Source organism: Brachyistius frenatus, unplaced genomic scaffold (assembly GCF_029030835.1).
Source record: "Brachyistius frenatus isolate BFR_SWC_R1_liver_20210118 unplaced genomic scaffold, ASM2903083v1 Contig_201, whole genome shotgun sequence".
In the NCBI taxonomy this organism is placed as follows: Eukaryota; Metazoa; Chordata; class Actinopteri; family Embiotocidae; genus Brachyistius; species Brachyistius frenatus.
In genome coordinates this window covers 500,558-517,620 of record NW_027210800.1, presented here as the reverse complement: position 1 = coordinate 517,620, position 17,063 = coordinate 500,558, and the positions used below count along the sequence as shown (strand labels likewise).

General features: G+C 44.8%; 1 protein-coding gene across 4 annotated transcripts in view; it reads right to left on the bottom strand.

Moving 5' to 3' along the window:
* LOC138632947 (AT-rich interactive domain-containing protein 1B-like) overlaps positions 1-17,063 on the bottom strand; it is a 158,672-nt gene that overhangs the window by 89,189 nt on the left and 52,420 nt on the right. For all 4 annotated transcript variants that reach the window (XM_069718869.1, XM_069718871.1, XM_069718872.1 and 1 more), the window contains exon 4: positions 15,548-15,652. In XM_069718869.1, coding sequence (XP_069574970.1) covers positions 15,548-15,652 — 105 coding nt within the window. The remainder of the gene's footprint in view (positions 1-15,547; positions 15,653-17,063) is intronic.

Below are 17,063 nucleotides of genomic sequence, written 5' to 3'. Positions count from 1 at the left end.
TGCAAATGAATTCAAGTCACATCGCATTGCTGGAGAGCGTTTTGTCTTGTTGTCTCGTCTCTTCATTGATCGCTTTGCACTGACCGTGTTAAGTACGGCGATTCATATGTATTGTACTGTTTTAAATGTTGCTCACGAAAGGCTCAGTTGTTGAAATCAGCTGGAAAGTCAAATATTCGGACGTTAGCATATTCTTCATCGAGTTAAAGCCGATCAGTGGGAGAAGTCATAACAGCTCCAGGTACAGTGAACATGGTTCTCAGCCTACAACCTGATGGAGGATCTTTGACATGCATTCGAGGGCTGAGCTGTCAGTGCTGTATGAAGACATACAGTATAATAGCAGAGATCAACACCTGAACAGCAGGTTGTTATTCTCACAAAATATAGATTCTCTGCTGAATTTGAAATAATTCCTTGTTTTGCCGGGGGCCCTCTGGAGCCACATCAATGTCCTGTGGGAGTCCATGAACCACAGAGTGAAAACCATTGGCCTTGTAAACTTCCATTTTAAGACTTAATCCTCCTCCTTTATCCATCCTTCTCTCCTCTCCCTCTTTCTTCATGGTGCAGCCTGCAGGGAGGAAGGCAGGCAGAGAGGAGAGAAATATAGAGCACAGAGGACTGAAGCACTCCAGAAAAAAAGCTATTTGGAGCTGGGCGACCTCGGGGTCAGCTGGCTGGCTTGCTTCCTGGTTAAAGGGGATTGGTGGGAAATGGAGGCATCTCCGATTAGCCAATCACAGCACGCCGAGCAGAAATCAATGAGGTTCCACGGAAAATGTCAGCCGGGACTGACCTTTTTGGAGACTATAGCCTCCTGAGTCAGAGAGGAGAGTAGGAGGAGAGGGAGGGGGGAGGAAGAGGAGGAGGAGGACAGGAAATAAGAGGGGATGAGGTCGAAAAGAAAGAAGAGAACAGGATGAAAAGAAACGAGAAATAAAAATGGGATGAGGTAGGAGATGGAAGAAACATGGAAGACTAAAGGTACAAAGGTAATTTTTGTTTAGAGGTACAGAAAGAATGAGGTGCTGAGCTGAATTCTTTTGTTTTGTCATTGGACTTTTCAATCATTTTAAAACTAAGACTATTGTATTTTCATCACATTTTCTTTTGTTCCAAGTGTTTATTTAATCTTATTCTGAGAGCACTTTGTCGAGAAGTGTGAAGTCAAAGACTTGAGAATGTCTTTAAAGACAGACGCTGTAATAAGACGCAGCACCACTCTGGTAATTTCACTATCAAGACAAATGTGGACACCTTTAGTGTAAAGATTCAGGACTCTCCTCTTCTGTCTTTGCCAATCTTTCTTTATTCTAATGTGAAGCTCCTTCCCATAAACGGAGGCAGAATTAAGTTGGCTGAGGAGTTTGAGAGAAAATCATTTCAGAGATGGAAAGAACGAGGGAGGAAGAGAAAGACGAGGTGACCTTTATTGCCTCCTGTCCTTCCTCATCTTAAACCAGCCTCTGAGGAACCAGGAGGGGCGAGTAAGAAAGAGAGAGATGGGGAAACACTCTCATCTGGCCTGATGAGGATGTGAGTCGTTCTTCTCTTGCAGTCCAAATGTCTCACGTCTCAGTCAGGCTTTTTCTCTCTTTACTTCCTAAGATCTTTAAAGCTCGGTGTCTCACATTATTTCATTGCCCCCGTCATCCTCCCAACGTCCTCCGATTTCTTTCCCTCCCTTCCCTCGTCCCTCTCTTCTTTCACTCTTTCATCTTTCATTCAGGTCTTGTCAGAAGCTGAGAGTCGAACACGGCGCATGGAAGACATTAATCATGTTTGATTATCCTGTGCAAAAGTCAACTGTAAATATCACATATTGAACGCTAATCTGAAACTGTCAATTGCTACCGGCGGATGACCTTTAGGTCAAATGCACCAACAACATCCCCCAGACTCTCGGTGCGGGAATGTATGTGTGCGCACAAATACACAAGCTCAAATTCAAATGCATGCATGCATGCATATACCCCATCAGTGCACACACAGATGTGCAAACAGCATTGAAAACAAGATGAACAAAGAATGTAAATACCAACCCATCCACACACACACACACACACACACACACACACACACACACACACACACACACACACACACACACACACACACACACGTGCACAAAAAAAAACCAAAGGCTTCTAAAATAACACAAGTCACAAAATGTGCCACTTCAGCTCAAAGTAGGAAGCAGTAAGTGTCCCTTGATTAACCCCCCCCCCCACACACACACACACACACACTCCACGTGGAAACTGAGCACTGTTCAAGTTTTCCCACCTCTGCTACTCGTTCTGTCCTGAACAGGAACAAGGAGGTGAAATGTCACTGAGGCCCAAATAAAAACTCGTCTTCCCTCTCCACCCTTCTCCTTCCGTCACCTCCTCCTCTCCTGTGTTGACCTTGCCTCACCCTCAGTCTCCCCTCGGTCCCAGGTTGCTTTTAATTGGGAAGCGGGGTGATGGGAGAAGGACGAGTACTCCTCTAAGCCTGGCTGCTCTTTGATGGGTAGTATGATGGGGTGTGCGTGGTGGTGGTGGTGGTGTGTGTGTGTGTGGGGGGGGGATGTTGGAAGAGTGCAGCAGCAGGTCTTTCTCTCTTTTTCCCTCTTTCCATCTCAAACACTGCTGTCATTGCTAACACACACCAGCACACTCGCACACACACACTCTCACACACGCGCACAAGAAGGCATTTCTCTTTGAACTGAGTGCTGCAGTGTGTTCAAAGCAAAGACGGAGGCAAAAATACGGGGGTGGCGAGGGGAGAGAGAAGGACACTTCAAGGTGAATTTGATTTCCACTTCGTTTTAACCCACATACTCTTTCACACACGCACGCCCACACGCACACGCCAAGCCAGCAAGTAACCACATGCTCGCTGGGTTTTCCTCCAAGCAGCCACTGAAATAAATACATACAGTGACTGACACACTAGAAAGTTCATTCGGGTTTGAGTGTGAGTGTGTGTGTGTGTGTGTGTGTGTGTGTGTGTGTGTGTGTGTGTGTGTGTGTGTGTGTGAGAGAGAGTGCATGCATTACAATCTATGTCTTATACATATTTATGAATTTTGCTCATAACAGAGGATCACCTTTAAACCTCACCCTACTCCAAACGATCTGTTTGTATATGTGTGCGAGAGAGAGTGTGTGTGTGTGTGTGTGTGTGTGTGTGTGTGTGTGTGTGTGTGTGTGTGTGTGTGTGTGTGTGTGTGTGTGTGTGTGTGTGTGTTTACAGAATATGCATATTGAGTGTGTAGGAGCAGAATGAGTCATGCAAAGTTGAACCAAACAGTGCAGATTTCCACATTCGCTGGACAAAACATCACAACAATACATTTGGAGCAACCGTTGCACGACAGAATGCTGTAACTCTGTGTGTGTGTGTGTGTGTGTGTGTGTGTGTGTGTGTGTGTGTGTGTGTGTGTGTGTGTGTGTGTGTGTGTGTGTGTGTGTGTGTGTGTGTGTGTGTGTTCCAACTGTGTCCAACCAATTAAAACAATCAAGTCAAGTGCAATGCACCCACCGTGCTGCATATTGATAAGGCTGGGAGTACAACATGGAGACTGAGGCCACCGTGTCAAACTCCTCTGATCCCTGCGTGCACTTCTACCACCGACGCCAACCAACACCACGGCGTAAACACTTTACACCACTCAGCTCCACCACGTCCACACACACACAGGTTAGATGCAAACACTGGCTTGACAGTATGACAAATATTGCCTTCCATCTAGAACGAATGAGATAATGACAAGAAAAAAAAAAAAAGAATCAGCGGCTCATTAGAAAGATAAAAACCTCCCGAAGCCCCGAGGGTGAAGGAGAAGGGGGTGGAAACAAGAAATGAAAAAGAAGAGAGAAAAAAATTACTTGAGAGACGACAAATCATAACAGCTGTAACTCAATTCAGAGGCCCTGCTCAAGATGGCTTTCTTCATCTCTTTCACTCTCTCTCTTCATCTTTTTCTCTCTCTTGAAGACTTTCTCTCTGCCTCTCTCCTCATCTTGGCCTCTTGGTAATTTTTTCCCACCAACCAATAAGCCATTATGTGGCAGTAATATGGTTGCTAATGGATGCACCAACCTGGGAGGAAGCACACGGCACGCCATTAGCCCAAACGCTGTGCAAAGCTATTACAAGACTTTTTTTCAAAATGACTCACACTGAGTGTTTGTGTGTTGGTCTGTGTGTCTGAGCAGGACTAATCCTCCAGTGATTCCACTGATGACTTTACTATTCGGTTGGATAAATCAACCTTTGTCTCTTGGTCAATGGTGGAAAAAGTACTCAGATCCTTTTCAAATCCCGCAGGTGAGAACATGTACGATGCTGTGAACAAACAGCATCCATGAAAAGCAATGTAATCTCAACGCAGTGTCATAAATCCTGTATTTAAAATGTTAAAAGTAGAACATTGGCAGCAAAAGAAAAAGTAAAAGTACTTTTTTTTTTTTTTTTTAATCTTGGATGGTCTCTTTCAGAGTCACTTCACATGTTCTTAATTATTACTGATGGATTCCTGCTGGTGAGCAGCATTTTAAGGTTCTAATATTATAATGTTTGACTTTAATCCAGAATACGGAGTAGAAAGAGTAAATTAGAGATGGACAGAATAAAGACAGGAGACACATGGTTTAATCTGAGAAAGCAAAAGTCAAAGTGGATTTCTTTCAAGTAACGTAAATTATTAACATTTAGTTTACATAATGTATGTCAAGTAATTTATGAGGTATTCTATTCTAAGCCAAACCGTGATCTTTTTCTAATCCTAACCACATTGGTTTTGGCGTCTCGTGTATGAATTAGACACCAAAAGGAAAACACCAGCAGTCCGTGACAAACCAGCAGTATTTGAACGTTTTGCCATTTTGCATGCAGAATCTAAATCTGCACGTAACCGACACCGTTTAGTTTTAATCAGTGTGTTTATATTACCAACCAATCACACGATTGTGTTTGAGGAGTGCCGTGAGTAGCAATAAACCCAGAGAATTATCACTCGACTCTGGAGTTCCCCTAAGTTCTACACAACTTTATTGCATCTTTCATTTTTAATCCTTCAGCTAAAATAAATCTGGCAAAGAGGCGAACATTAAGCTATCTGCCAAACACCGAACAACACACAGACAAAGCAAATGACCACAAAGTTATTACGCTGCAGCATTTAGCAGCTAAAGAGTCGGATATTTACATCTGGACGTAGTTAACACCAAACACAGCTAACCCAAGAGTGAGCTGTAAACTCACATCTTTTACAGAAACACCACTTCTGTTTGCTAACAAGTGTTCGATATCAAATGAAACATGATAACATGTCAATGACGTTTTGTTTCTGCCACCCGAAGAACAATCTAATACTGGAAACTGAAAAAAGATATTTCTGGAAGTAGATCCTGATCCAGTGATCCATGTAGACAGCAGGTTACACAGGAAACATGGCCGTCTTTACTCAGTCGTAGTGATACACTAATAAAAGGGCTTCACACCTGATTTAACAAAAACTCATATAAACCAGTTGCCTCTGAAAGGTCAGTAGTTATTTGTGTAACGGCTGCTCGATATTTTTCCACCGAGGTTTTTCGAGATATGGACTCAGGGGGACTTAATACATAATGAAATAATGAAAACAATTAAAATGAACTCAGTCCATAGAGACACAACAATTAAAACTTAATAAGAATCAATTATAAGAACCAAACCTTACTCACAACAAGCAGATATATTTCCAAGAATGAGAGCTCATAAAGAATCCATTAAAAACAAGATGTTTTCTCTGAACACAAGGGATATTGTTTCTTAATTTCCAGTGTGGCACATTCGTCTAGAGATGGGTGGGTTTTTTTTTCTTCTTCAGCAAAAGCATAGATACGCACGCACCGAGCGTTGGCAGAGTGAATCTTGCTGCCTCTTGGAGGTCACAGGTTGCTGCTTTGTGCAGAGAGCCCAGTCACACTCTCAGAGAGAAAGCGAGAGAGAGAGAGGATTTGTTTAATCGTTCGGCCAACTCTGGCAGATGGTCGGACGCAGAGCGACTGGGAAAAGATGGGCCATCGGTGACCCTCGTGGTGTGTGTCTTTGTGTGTGTGCTTATGCATGTACAACAGTGTTACAAAAGCAAATGTTACACAAGTATTGTTTCAGTCCCAGCGTAGCCCACTGCCAAGCCCTGACAGTAATAGGCTGGCAGGACAGTAATCAGCAGAAGTGGACCGAACAAAAGGCATCAGTCAGGGCTGAATTCCTCGAGGAAAAAAACCCGAGACACTTCAGTGCTTCCGCCGGTTCCCTCTTTACTTCCTAGTCAAAGGCTCTTCTCCCCACCGCCATCTTTCTCTCCCATTCTGTCTCTTTGGTCTTCCCACACCTTCCAAACACCAAAGCTCTTTTTCTTATCTCTCCATGCTGTTTCTGTCTTTCCTCCCAACCTCACTTTTATCCATTTTCCATCCATTATTGTCGTAAACTTGTCCAAAAATAAGACGGGCTCACACACGCTCTCACCCACATTCAGGCACATGCATGCAGGAATAAAGAATAAACAGTCACACCTTAGCTATCATGCACATACTGCTGGGACTAACACCTCGCAACACAAGCAATTAACACACTGTTGAACTGGCCTTGACATGAGCGGAGAGCTCAATTACATACACACAGAGCAAAAGATCATGCACACACACACATATGCATGCACAGGGGCGCAAACAAATATAAAGCACTTTGACACAAACACACACACACACAAATACATAAACACACACTCTCTGGCGGGCGTCCAGACTGAGTCTCGTTGCTTGTGTCTATAAAGCCCTGAGCACCATATCGACAACTGCAATAACTGGATGGCAGGAGAGCTCAGATTACAGCAGCAATCATAGGCCCTGAACACACACACACACACACACACACACACACACACACACACACACGAAGACACACAAAGACACATCTTCTATCTGTCCAAAAACCTGTTTCTTTTCATCACCAATAGAGGTACACACACATCTTCGGGTCCATCCGGAGCTTGTGAAGTGGTGATGTCGTAGCGGTGGAGAGCAATCACTGACAATGTGTCCAAGGTCTACTGTTGGAGGAGTATCACTGAAGCAAGTACACACTCAGTCTATAATATGTGGTTTGAAAATATTTGAGACTTAAAAAAAAAAATTACTCACTATTGTTTTTTTTTACAGAACTGCAGTTAAAAACCCGTTTAATGCTGACTCTGCTGAAACTAGTGACAGATGAGTGTTTTTGCTGCCTTCATAAACCGACATGCCACAAAACCAAACAGCAAAAAGTTCTCCAGAGAAAATGTGAGCAAGGAGGCAACCAAGTCAGTAAACCAGACACTACATCAGTCAGTCAGTCAGCCACCAAGCGTCCATAGAACAGCAGCCAAGGCCATCGCTGGAAGATGAAAGTGGGCTATATTGGAGGGGAGAGAGCAGACTGAGATTGGAGTCAGAAGTGTATGGGGGGGGGGGGGACCACATGGACTACATTTTCTCCCCTTTATTCTCCACATTCTTCGCGATCATCTTGTTCTCCTTCTCTTCTGTTACAACCCTTCCTTAATCTCGCCCATCTCTCTCTCTACCTCCTTCCTTTCTCTTTCCACCCCCCCACCCCCTCCATCCCCCGCCTCCCCCGACTAAGAAGAAGCAATTTGCAGCAGCAATCCGTCGCTAATTCTCGCTCAGCGTTCATGAAAAATGTAAAGCAGGACTGTAGGGAGATGCAGATTGGTGCTCGGCCCTCAGCAAGAGCCCGGCTCCGCATTAATGCTACTTTATTTTCACCCTCTTCATCCCTCCATCATCTTACAGTACCGTCCCTCCGTCCCTCTGTCCGTCTGTCCGTCTGTCTATCAATGCTTTTTTTTTTTTTTTTTTCTTCGCTCTTTCTGAGTCTGATAAAACAAAAGCAATAAATATTGCAGGACTCAGTTAGCAGCTTAAACAACCAAACACTGCTATCTGCGATCTGAACAACTCTACATGTGCGTGTGTGTGCTTGAGTGTGTTTGCGTGTGCGTTTGCCTGTGAGCTCAGTGTGCAGCCGGCTAAACCGTCTCCAAGATAATAACAGGAAAAAAACTTTATCTTAATCTTTAAAAGGCGCAACATGGAGTTTGAATCCAGCTGTGAAATGGGTCGTGTGTGTGTGTGTGTGTGTGTGTGTGTGTGTGCATCTTAGCATGATTTCACAGATGTGTGTGTGTGTGTGGGGGGGGGGGGGGGTTTTAAAGTACACGTATCTTATGAGAGTAGATTAATAACAGCACTGTAATGCCATCAGGACTAGTCACAGTGTGGATCATGCATAATAAACCTCCCAAGGAGTTTACATACACACGCACCTCCCTGTCACTATAGCAACGCTGGAAATGCCGCTGCCCTTAACTTCAAAGTCAGATGTAATTTCAGCCTCCCAGCAGCCAGAGGGAGCCATGGTGATGACAGAGTATTCCTCCCTGATGGCTCCTTCCTCCCTCCCTCCCTCCCCTTCACTTCTTTCACTTGTCTTCTCCCCCATTCCTCAGCTGGCTCCTTCCTTCCTCCCCCCGCTGCCTGGCTAGCCTGCTGGGAGTCCAAGCATCCAGGACCAGACGTAAAAATAAACCTAGAAATGTTAGAAGTGGATAGGGAGTGGAAGAGGAGTGTAAAGGCGACGCTAAAGACGAGAGGAAGGAGGGAAAGTGGAAAGGAAATAAGGAGGAAAAGGAAGGAGGGACATCTTGTGTTTTACTTGTTCTTTCTTAGTACAACTACATTTTCTCTTTCCAGCTCTCCCGTTCTTTGTTTTTCTCCGCTACACCCAAAAGAATGAACATGAGCTATAGAAAAGGTGGACTATGAAAAAAAAAAAACACGACCAGCTGCACCAAATGTCACTCAACTTCAAACATTTGTTATTTCGGTCCACATTATTATCCACTGAGGAAGAGAAATCCTTCCAGATTTATATACTGAATATAATTTGACAGAAGAAAGTTCCCACGTCCAAACTGTTAATGAAAATGAAATGGATGTTTCCAATCTTCGGTTCAGATTGGCTCAATAACATTTGAAGTCATTTTAACAGCTAATTTAAATATTAATGTGGTAACAGAAAATCACCATTTGTAATGGAAGGCTTTGTGCCAGGAGGGTGTATCCGGCATTAACGGCTGCTGAAAATGAAATCTATATATCAAGGGTTCACTTGAGGAGATATATTTGGTGTTCTGACATCTATGTGAAAGAGTGTTTTATCCAAAGAAAATCGGGAACCGAGGTGACGACGAGCCCAGATCTTAACTTCACATTTTAAGAACAACACCAGATACAACACCTAAGAAGGACAAGTCAGACGAGTGGAGCACGCAGTGTGTCATGTTCACTTACTGTGTACATTCAACATCCTGATGCAGCAGCCTCTACTTTCACACACTGTCACATTGTCCACCGCCGCGGTGGAACGGGAAGGACAGTTAGGAAGGTGTTAATGCATGTTTCCAGTCCACAACAACAAAGGAAAGAAACTCCCAACTACACCCACATACGGAGATGCTTCTCCCACCGTGAGCTCCAGATGTTAACGGATAAACATACAAATTCATTCAACTCACACAAAGTCACTCACTTCCCATTTACATCATGTTTATACAGAATCCTGCTCGTCACCATAATACAGATCAGTGGTGTGTGCATGCGGCCGTATTAATGGAAACCAACAGCGATGAGCTGCCACTCCTTCTCTGCCCTCTTTTGTCCTGAATTTAAACTAGTCTTCCAAATCTGTCCGAAGAAATAAGCTTTGACAGAAGACATCAGCCAGACTCGTGGATCCGACGGGCTGAGGATTAAAAAAGAAAAAGATGCAGAAGGGGGAACATTTCTCTCCTTCTAGGGTCAGTCCTCGCTCACTTTCCTCCCCCTCCTCCCTTATCTCCCCCTCTGCCTCTCCTCCTCTGTAGGAGAGGCTGATGGAGAGGCGCCAGTGGAGCCGGACTGCTGTTTTCTTAACCAAGTTCATCCCTCTCCATTTCCCTCTCACTCTGAAATCATAAAGCCTCACACACTGGGAGTGTACGTGTGTGTGAGCATGGAGGTAGGTGAGTGTGTGACACACACACACACACACACACACACACACACACACACACACACACACACACACACACACACACACACACACACACACACACACACACACACACACACACACACACACACACACACACAGGTTTACTATCTGCCCTTTGCTCTGCTGTGCAGGGCTTCAGCCAGACCAGCCTGTCAAGGGTGGATGGGTATAAACATGGCCTCCTCTGCAGCTGATGCCCCCCTCCCCGTCTCCTCTCCCCCTACCTCCCCCCTCTCACAACCACTGCTGCTCAGCCTTGTGTTACCAGTTTGCTCTAACAACCTGCACTGGCCAACATAGTTCCTGGTAGGTAGAACAGTATGTAGCCATCAAATTTATCCATAAGATACAACTGAAATCCTGCAGGCAGAAAAAAGAAAAAAGAAAGAGAAACAACCTTCATTGAGCCCTGTTGAGAAATTCTCTTTTGGTGCAACTGTCCTGTGCAGGGGTTGAGAGTGCAGTCAGCTGCTGAGGAGCGCTCGAAGGGATTTCGGTGTCCTGCTAAAGGACATTTCAGAAGTTCAGCTCCTTGACAACGAGGAGGTTTGAACTTACATGCTGCAGGTTGACAGGAGTCATCGTTTCAAACCTGATTTCAACCCTTTATCTGTATTTTAAAGTAGCTACAAATAACTATAAACACAACTTCTGAATGAGAATAGAATATGTCTATTAATCAGATTTTATTGCATCTGTTATTGTGAATTATCTCAGAAATTTTCCCACAGATCAATTCTACTTCCTCTTAATCTGTGTTTTTAAGCTGTAGGGGAACAAATGGTAAACCCCGGAATAAACACATGTTCCCGGCTCTTGGGGATCAAAAAATACTATGCGTGTACATGAAACTGTGTGTGCGCACTAAATGATTCATGAGGAGCAAACGAAAACAGGCCAGCATACAAGCGGAAAAATAGCCTGTCTGCATTTTAGATGAAGGCAGGGTCCTCCGACTCGCTGTGTCATGATATCTGGGTCTGCGGTGAAAAAGGGTAGAGGTGAAAACGTGGATTTTGTGTGTGTGTGCAGTAGTGCTACCCAATGCTACGGTAAATTCTGAAATCCTGTGGGGTACCTATGGACTACCAACACAAAGTGCCATTGAATGAATCCCTTGTACTCATATTAGATGTACAGGTTTAAGACGGACATGACCATGACCCCCCCCCCCCCCTCCTTTCCTATTTACTGCAGGGTGTGAAACTGGCTTCAGATCGGCTGTCCTATTCTCAGAGCTGCTATGTGCTCACAGCAGTGGCAGAGAGCTGCTGGGGCCTTCAGTGCTGCAACTGTGCTAAGAATAGGCAGCAGGGTCCAGAGGACCCCCCCCACACACACACACACCCTTAACATGGTGCAAAAATATATTCGAAGTATTTATCACAAACCAGTAGATAGGCAGGACGTTCCGACATTAAATACAGTCGATAACTGCTTTACCAACATATGTCGATATTTTAGTGTTTTTATTGTGAGTTTTCTAACCTGTATATCCAAACCATGTTGTGATGTATTTTTCCTCCTCCCTCTCCGCACCCCCCATCACTCTGTTCCTTTCCTCCTCCCTTGTATTTCCTTTGCTTCCTTTTCTCTTCGCCTCGCCCCCCCGTGTGCACTAATGTGGAGGCTGAATCTAACCCTGCTGGATGACATTACTCTGTGCTGCCTGCTGGCCTGTCTGCCTGCCTGGGGACTCTAAAATAAAACACAGCAGTAGGGAGAGCCAGAGTGGGAGCACATACTGTATAGGCAGCCTGACTGACATGCTCTGATAGAGCACACACACACACACACACACACACACACACACACACACACACACACACACACACACACACACACACACACACACACACACACACACACGGTGTGTGAAAACGGCTCACTAAGGACAGAATGTGCATCAAAGTATGTGCTGAATGTGTGTTTGCGAGCAAAGAGGTGTGTGTGTGTGTGTGTGTGTGTGTGTGTGTGTGTGTGTGTGTGTGTGTGTGTGTGTGTGTGAGGTTGTACTGAGGTGGGGAGGGGGTGCAGGCTGCTCCAGCTGTGCCCTGTCAATCATTCATGACCTAACACTCGGAAAAACAGAGGAGGGCAAGGTGGACAGGAGTGAGAGGGAAGAGGCAGAGAGATAGTGTTTCTGAATTTTCTCTTTTGTATGATGGAAAATAAGTCAAGAAGGGACAAATGAGAACTGAAAGACTTACAAGAATGTGTTTGTTTGTCTGTCTGCCTATGTGTGTGTGTGTGTGTGTGTGTGTGTGTGTGTGTGTGTGCACGTGAATAACACACCACTGCCGGGACCCCATAGCCTGAATACAACATCTCTCACCCTGAACAAGTGACAAAAAGATAACCACGTTTCACTTCATCGCTTCACGCCCTCTCTCTCTCTCTCTTTCTCTCATCCAGCTCTTCACCCCTTCTCCCCCGCTCCCTCACCTCACCCTCCCACCCTCAGCTCTCACTCTGTCTTTCCACATGGCTGGCCATCCTCTCCCATGTCCCAGAGGATGGGAGGCTGTGCAGCAGCTTGGCAGGCTGTCAGGGGAACGCCGGAGAGCAGGGAACATGTAGTGACTGGAACGGGGGTGGTGGAGGGTTGGGGTGGAGGCCAGTGGGTATGAAAACCCTGACTCCTCACCTTACTGTGGCCCTGGATCAGCGGGTCTGTCTTAGCAACGGTCGGCAAAACATGGACAGAGAAAGAAAGAGCTCTCACTCCCCTTTTTGTTTTTTTTCCCACATACAGAAAAACATCAGTGGAAGTAATAAGGCAGCAGATGAAATGCTGTTTGGTGCCAATCATGAAGTCAGCAACCAACATGTCACAGTTTATTGACCAGTAATTGACACACTGACACACACACACACACACACACACACACACACACACACACACACACACACACACACACACACACACACACACACACACACACAGTCAGGGTCCTTTAGAAAATGACAACACTCAATCCAAACAGTGAAGTCTCACGTATCTCATGGGACAAACGACCAGAACTGTTGGCGACAGATTTTGCTCAAATTTACAGCTTAGGGAGAGAAAATAAATGAATGTCACTGCCATGTTGTTCATCTTCGATCTGTCAAAGATCGGCCAAAGTGAGCTGTGATAGGCTGCAGCCCCCCGTGACCCTGTTCAGGATACAGCGGGTATAGATGACGGATGGATGGATGTGATTTACCTTCTCGAAACACAATCTTTTGCTTTGCTCTGACACCTGATTGTCAAAACCGACAAAACCAGCGACCATCTGAAGAGGCTGAAATACTGCCAGAAGAATACTGTAGTTGGAGACCTAAGGCCAACGTTAGCCCAACAGACCGAAATGTAAAAAACATTCAATCAAAGCGAAATAAAGGAAAAACAATGGAAATCCCGCGTTAATTTTTTGCCGTCATATAATGGAAATGTACATAAATGATCGACGCTCGCAGCAAGGCTAATGCGATGCTAACAAACGAGCGGGGGCTGCTCAGTTTGTTTTTGATCAACAGCGGCATGAACAATACAGATCGTGTACACTGGCATCCAACCCAAGGCGTGCTGCATCTCCAATGCATTACATTTTAAACGACCCAAGGGGCAGTGTGACTTGCATTTGTGATAAGTTACTAAAGCGCTTTTCCCTTTGGTCATGCCTTCAAAAATCCCGCCACATCACACAGCCGACTCGTCCCAAAACAACAACATGACACTCTGCCGACCCGCGCTCCCTCCCTCCTGACAGAGAGGAAGAGGAAAAGAACGACGACAGCAGCTTTAGATCTGACATCAAACGCCGGCGAGAGAGTGAAAAAGAGAGAGAGGGAATTTATATATATATATATATAAAAAAAAAAGGTTACATCTCTGCCGTGACAGCTCGCTGGAAGAGGCTGGCAAACGCCGAGCGATTTCTCTCTCCTTCTCCCATTCCTCTTCTATCGACCCATCTCTGCCTCTCTCTGTCTCTCTCTCTCATCAAAACTTGCCGCCGATTAGGATCTCGGCGAGCCGTGCGCTTCGGATGGGAAGTGAAAACACACGCAGAACCCAAGGGGTAAAACGCCAGGATTAAAGTGGTGAGGGAATACGGGGTGATAGCGGCGGCGGTTCAAATAGATCGGCCCCCGCGACTGCAGTGGCTCCTTGCCTCGGCTTGCTCTCTCGGATTCACACATTGATACATCAAGGCCATTTCTCATTATAGCACGAGAGGGGGAAAAGAAAGCTTTCATGATGCTGCTTTAGAGAGAAACACAGAGAGGGGGGAGGGGGGGGTAAAGAGTGTGGGAGAGCGAAAATGAAAGAAAAAAGGAGAAATTGCAAGATAAAGCAGATGACATGCTATTAGTATGTTATGGAGGAAAAGAGAAAAAAAGAGTGTGATTGTGTGAGAAAGAGGAGTAATAGGAATCCCTTGTAAAATGACATAAATCAGGGCTGATTGGAAACAAAGCAAAGTCAACCCTGAGTGTGTGTTGAGCGACTGAGGACGGCCGATGCGAGCAGCCGTATATGGAGAATATTATGGCTTAATTGGAGTTCATTCACTTAATTCAGCTTTTCTTGCCGTTTCTTTCTCCACTCCTGGGGCTGTTCCAAAGTATCTGGTAAAATAAACTGCACACACCTCAAGCACTGCCAATATTTGCGACCATTTGCAAATGTCTATTTATTCTATTCTTGAATGTGCCGAGGAGCTGAGGAGAGAAATGATTAGTTTAGCCAAAAAAGCTCGAGCAGCCCACGTCTCTCTCCGCTCGTAGATCAGCCCGGTCTCACCATTTCTTCTCAATTACTCCTACAGCCAGCCTGCTTAACGATTTTCAGCTCCCAAATGCCAAAGAGGCTGTGCATGCGGGTGTGTGCTTGTGTGATGTGTGTGTGTGTGTGTGTGTGTGTGTGTGTGTGTGGAGGGAATGTCTGTGTCGGTGCATATGCTTTCCTATGCATGTGGGTGTATGTGTGAGTGAGTGTATGGTGCTTAGGCCACGGGATGATACATGTGGCCTTTTTGCCTTCGGCGTGGACGCCAGTCAAAACACAGACATAAGCTCTGAAGCGAGCAGTCAAATCCCACGAGACGTCAGACGGAGGCGGGTCACAGGGTGAGCAGAGCAATCTCATTGGACCAAACGGCTTAAAGCTGCACATTGCGCAAGAAGCTGGAAATACAGTACATGGAAAGAAGGTTTCTTTGTGGTTTGATGATGTGTTTGAATGTGTGTATAAAACAAAAGTCTTTCTGCCTCTTTTTTTTTTTTCTCACACTGAAAAACCTTTTCAGCAGGTCTGTGATATAGTAAGTTTTTCTACTGATGCTGTATTCAACTATATGTGTCATATTCACCATTGCTTTGTGCTCCTATGTGAACACAGCTGTCAATCACTTACCGGCAGACTGGAGGGGCGGTCCTGGGAGACACCATCCTCATTGTTGGCCTTCCCAGAATTCCCTGGGGCAGGAGCCCTGATGCTGTAGCTTTCCTGCTGGGCCTCCTAAAAAAGAAAAAGAAAAAGAAAAAGAAAAAGAAAAAGAAAAAGAAAAAGAAAAAGAAAAAGAAAAAAAAGAAAAAGAAAGTGTCTATAAGAAGGATATAAAATAATGTCTGTATGCATCTATAGCTTGTTTGCTTGAAGAAGACTTTGTAGGTCAACACTCTGCATAAAAAAAAAAAGATTATTTAAGAGAACTAAAGGACACTGATATCAGAAGTTTAACAAATGCATCGGCTGATTAAAAAAGGAGAAAATCACCATATTTAATGCAGTAAAAAGTGCTCGAGGTAATTACAAATCAGTCTGGTTACGACACGCTGCATCCATGAACAGGTTAAATGTAATAATTTCATGGTTCAGCTGTAAAATACCATGCCTCCAAGACATGTTTGTCACAACTCTTTGATGTACAAATTTGGATCCTTCCAAAAAACAGGATTCTTGCAAAAAATGTTCATGTATGTACGTAAAAAAAACAAAACCTTTTTGTTTTAATATTTGCATTAACATTAGTTCGGTTGCTGAGTCTCTGAGCTGAAATCAGAAAGTCCTTTTGGTGCTAAACATTAGTTACAGATTAGGCAACTACACACTCTGCCATGATGACAAGAGTCTGAAAGTGTAAGAGAGAGATGAGGGAACAAATTGGACAGCTGAGTGTGTCTTAGGTTTACAGAGCTGTAATAATAAAGACATCCAGATTCGCAGTTAGATCGAGTCACAACACAAAGAGGCATGTTGCACGAGGAAATACACAGACGCACACTGTAACAGTACACGCAGCCTGAAAAACACCCAAATACGCAACCATTCAACACGACATCGCCGCCGATTCATTTCAACCACATCCTGACCCGACCACTCGCTAATCCTCCAAACATACACACGGACAAACACACACTCGGGCCTATTGTTCAATCCAAGTCATTTTCTTTCCCTCTGTAATCACAAGCCTATCTAGTGTAAACCAATTTTCTCCCCATTGTCGGAGGTGTTGCCCTCTCCCTCTCCCCCCTCTGCATCTCGCCCTTCTTCCCTCTCCCTCCTTCTTTTCATTCACCACGAAGGTCGTTCCTCCATCATGTTAAGCGTCGGCAGCACAATGGCAACTTGTTAAAGAGCTCTGAGTGGAAGGATTAGTGATAACTGATCAGCGAGACGCAGCGAGAGATCACACAACCAGACACAACATACAAAACTACACAGTTGTGTCACACACACACACACACACACACACACACACACACACACACACACACACACACACACACACACACACACACACACACACACTCTTCAGGTTTTTACTTTCAAAAGCCATTTTACCCCACAGTTTGATTTCTTATCTGCTGTGTGATTATACTGTAGTAGGTGGGCAATATTCCTGTCAGCGAGGTGATATAATTTTACA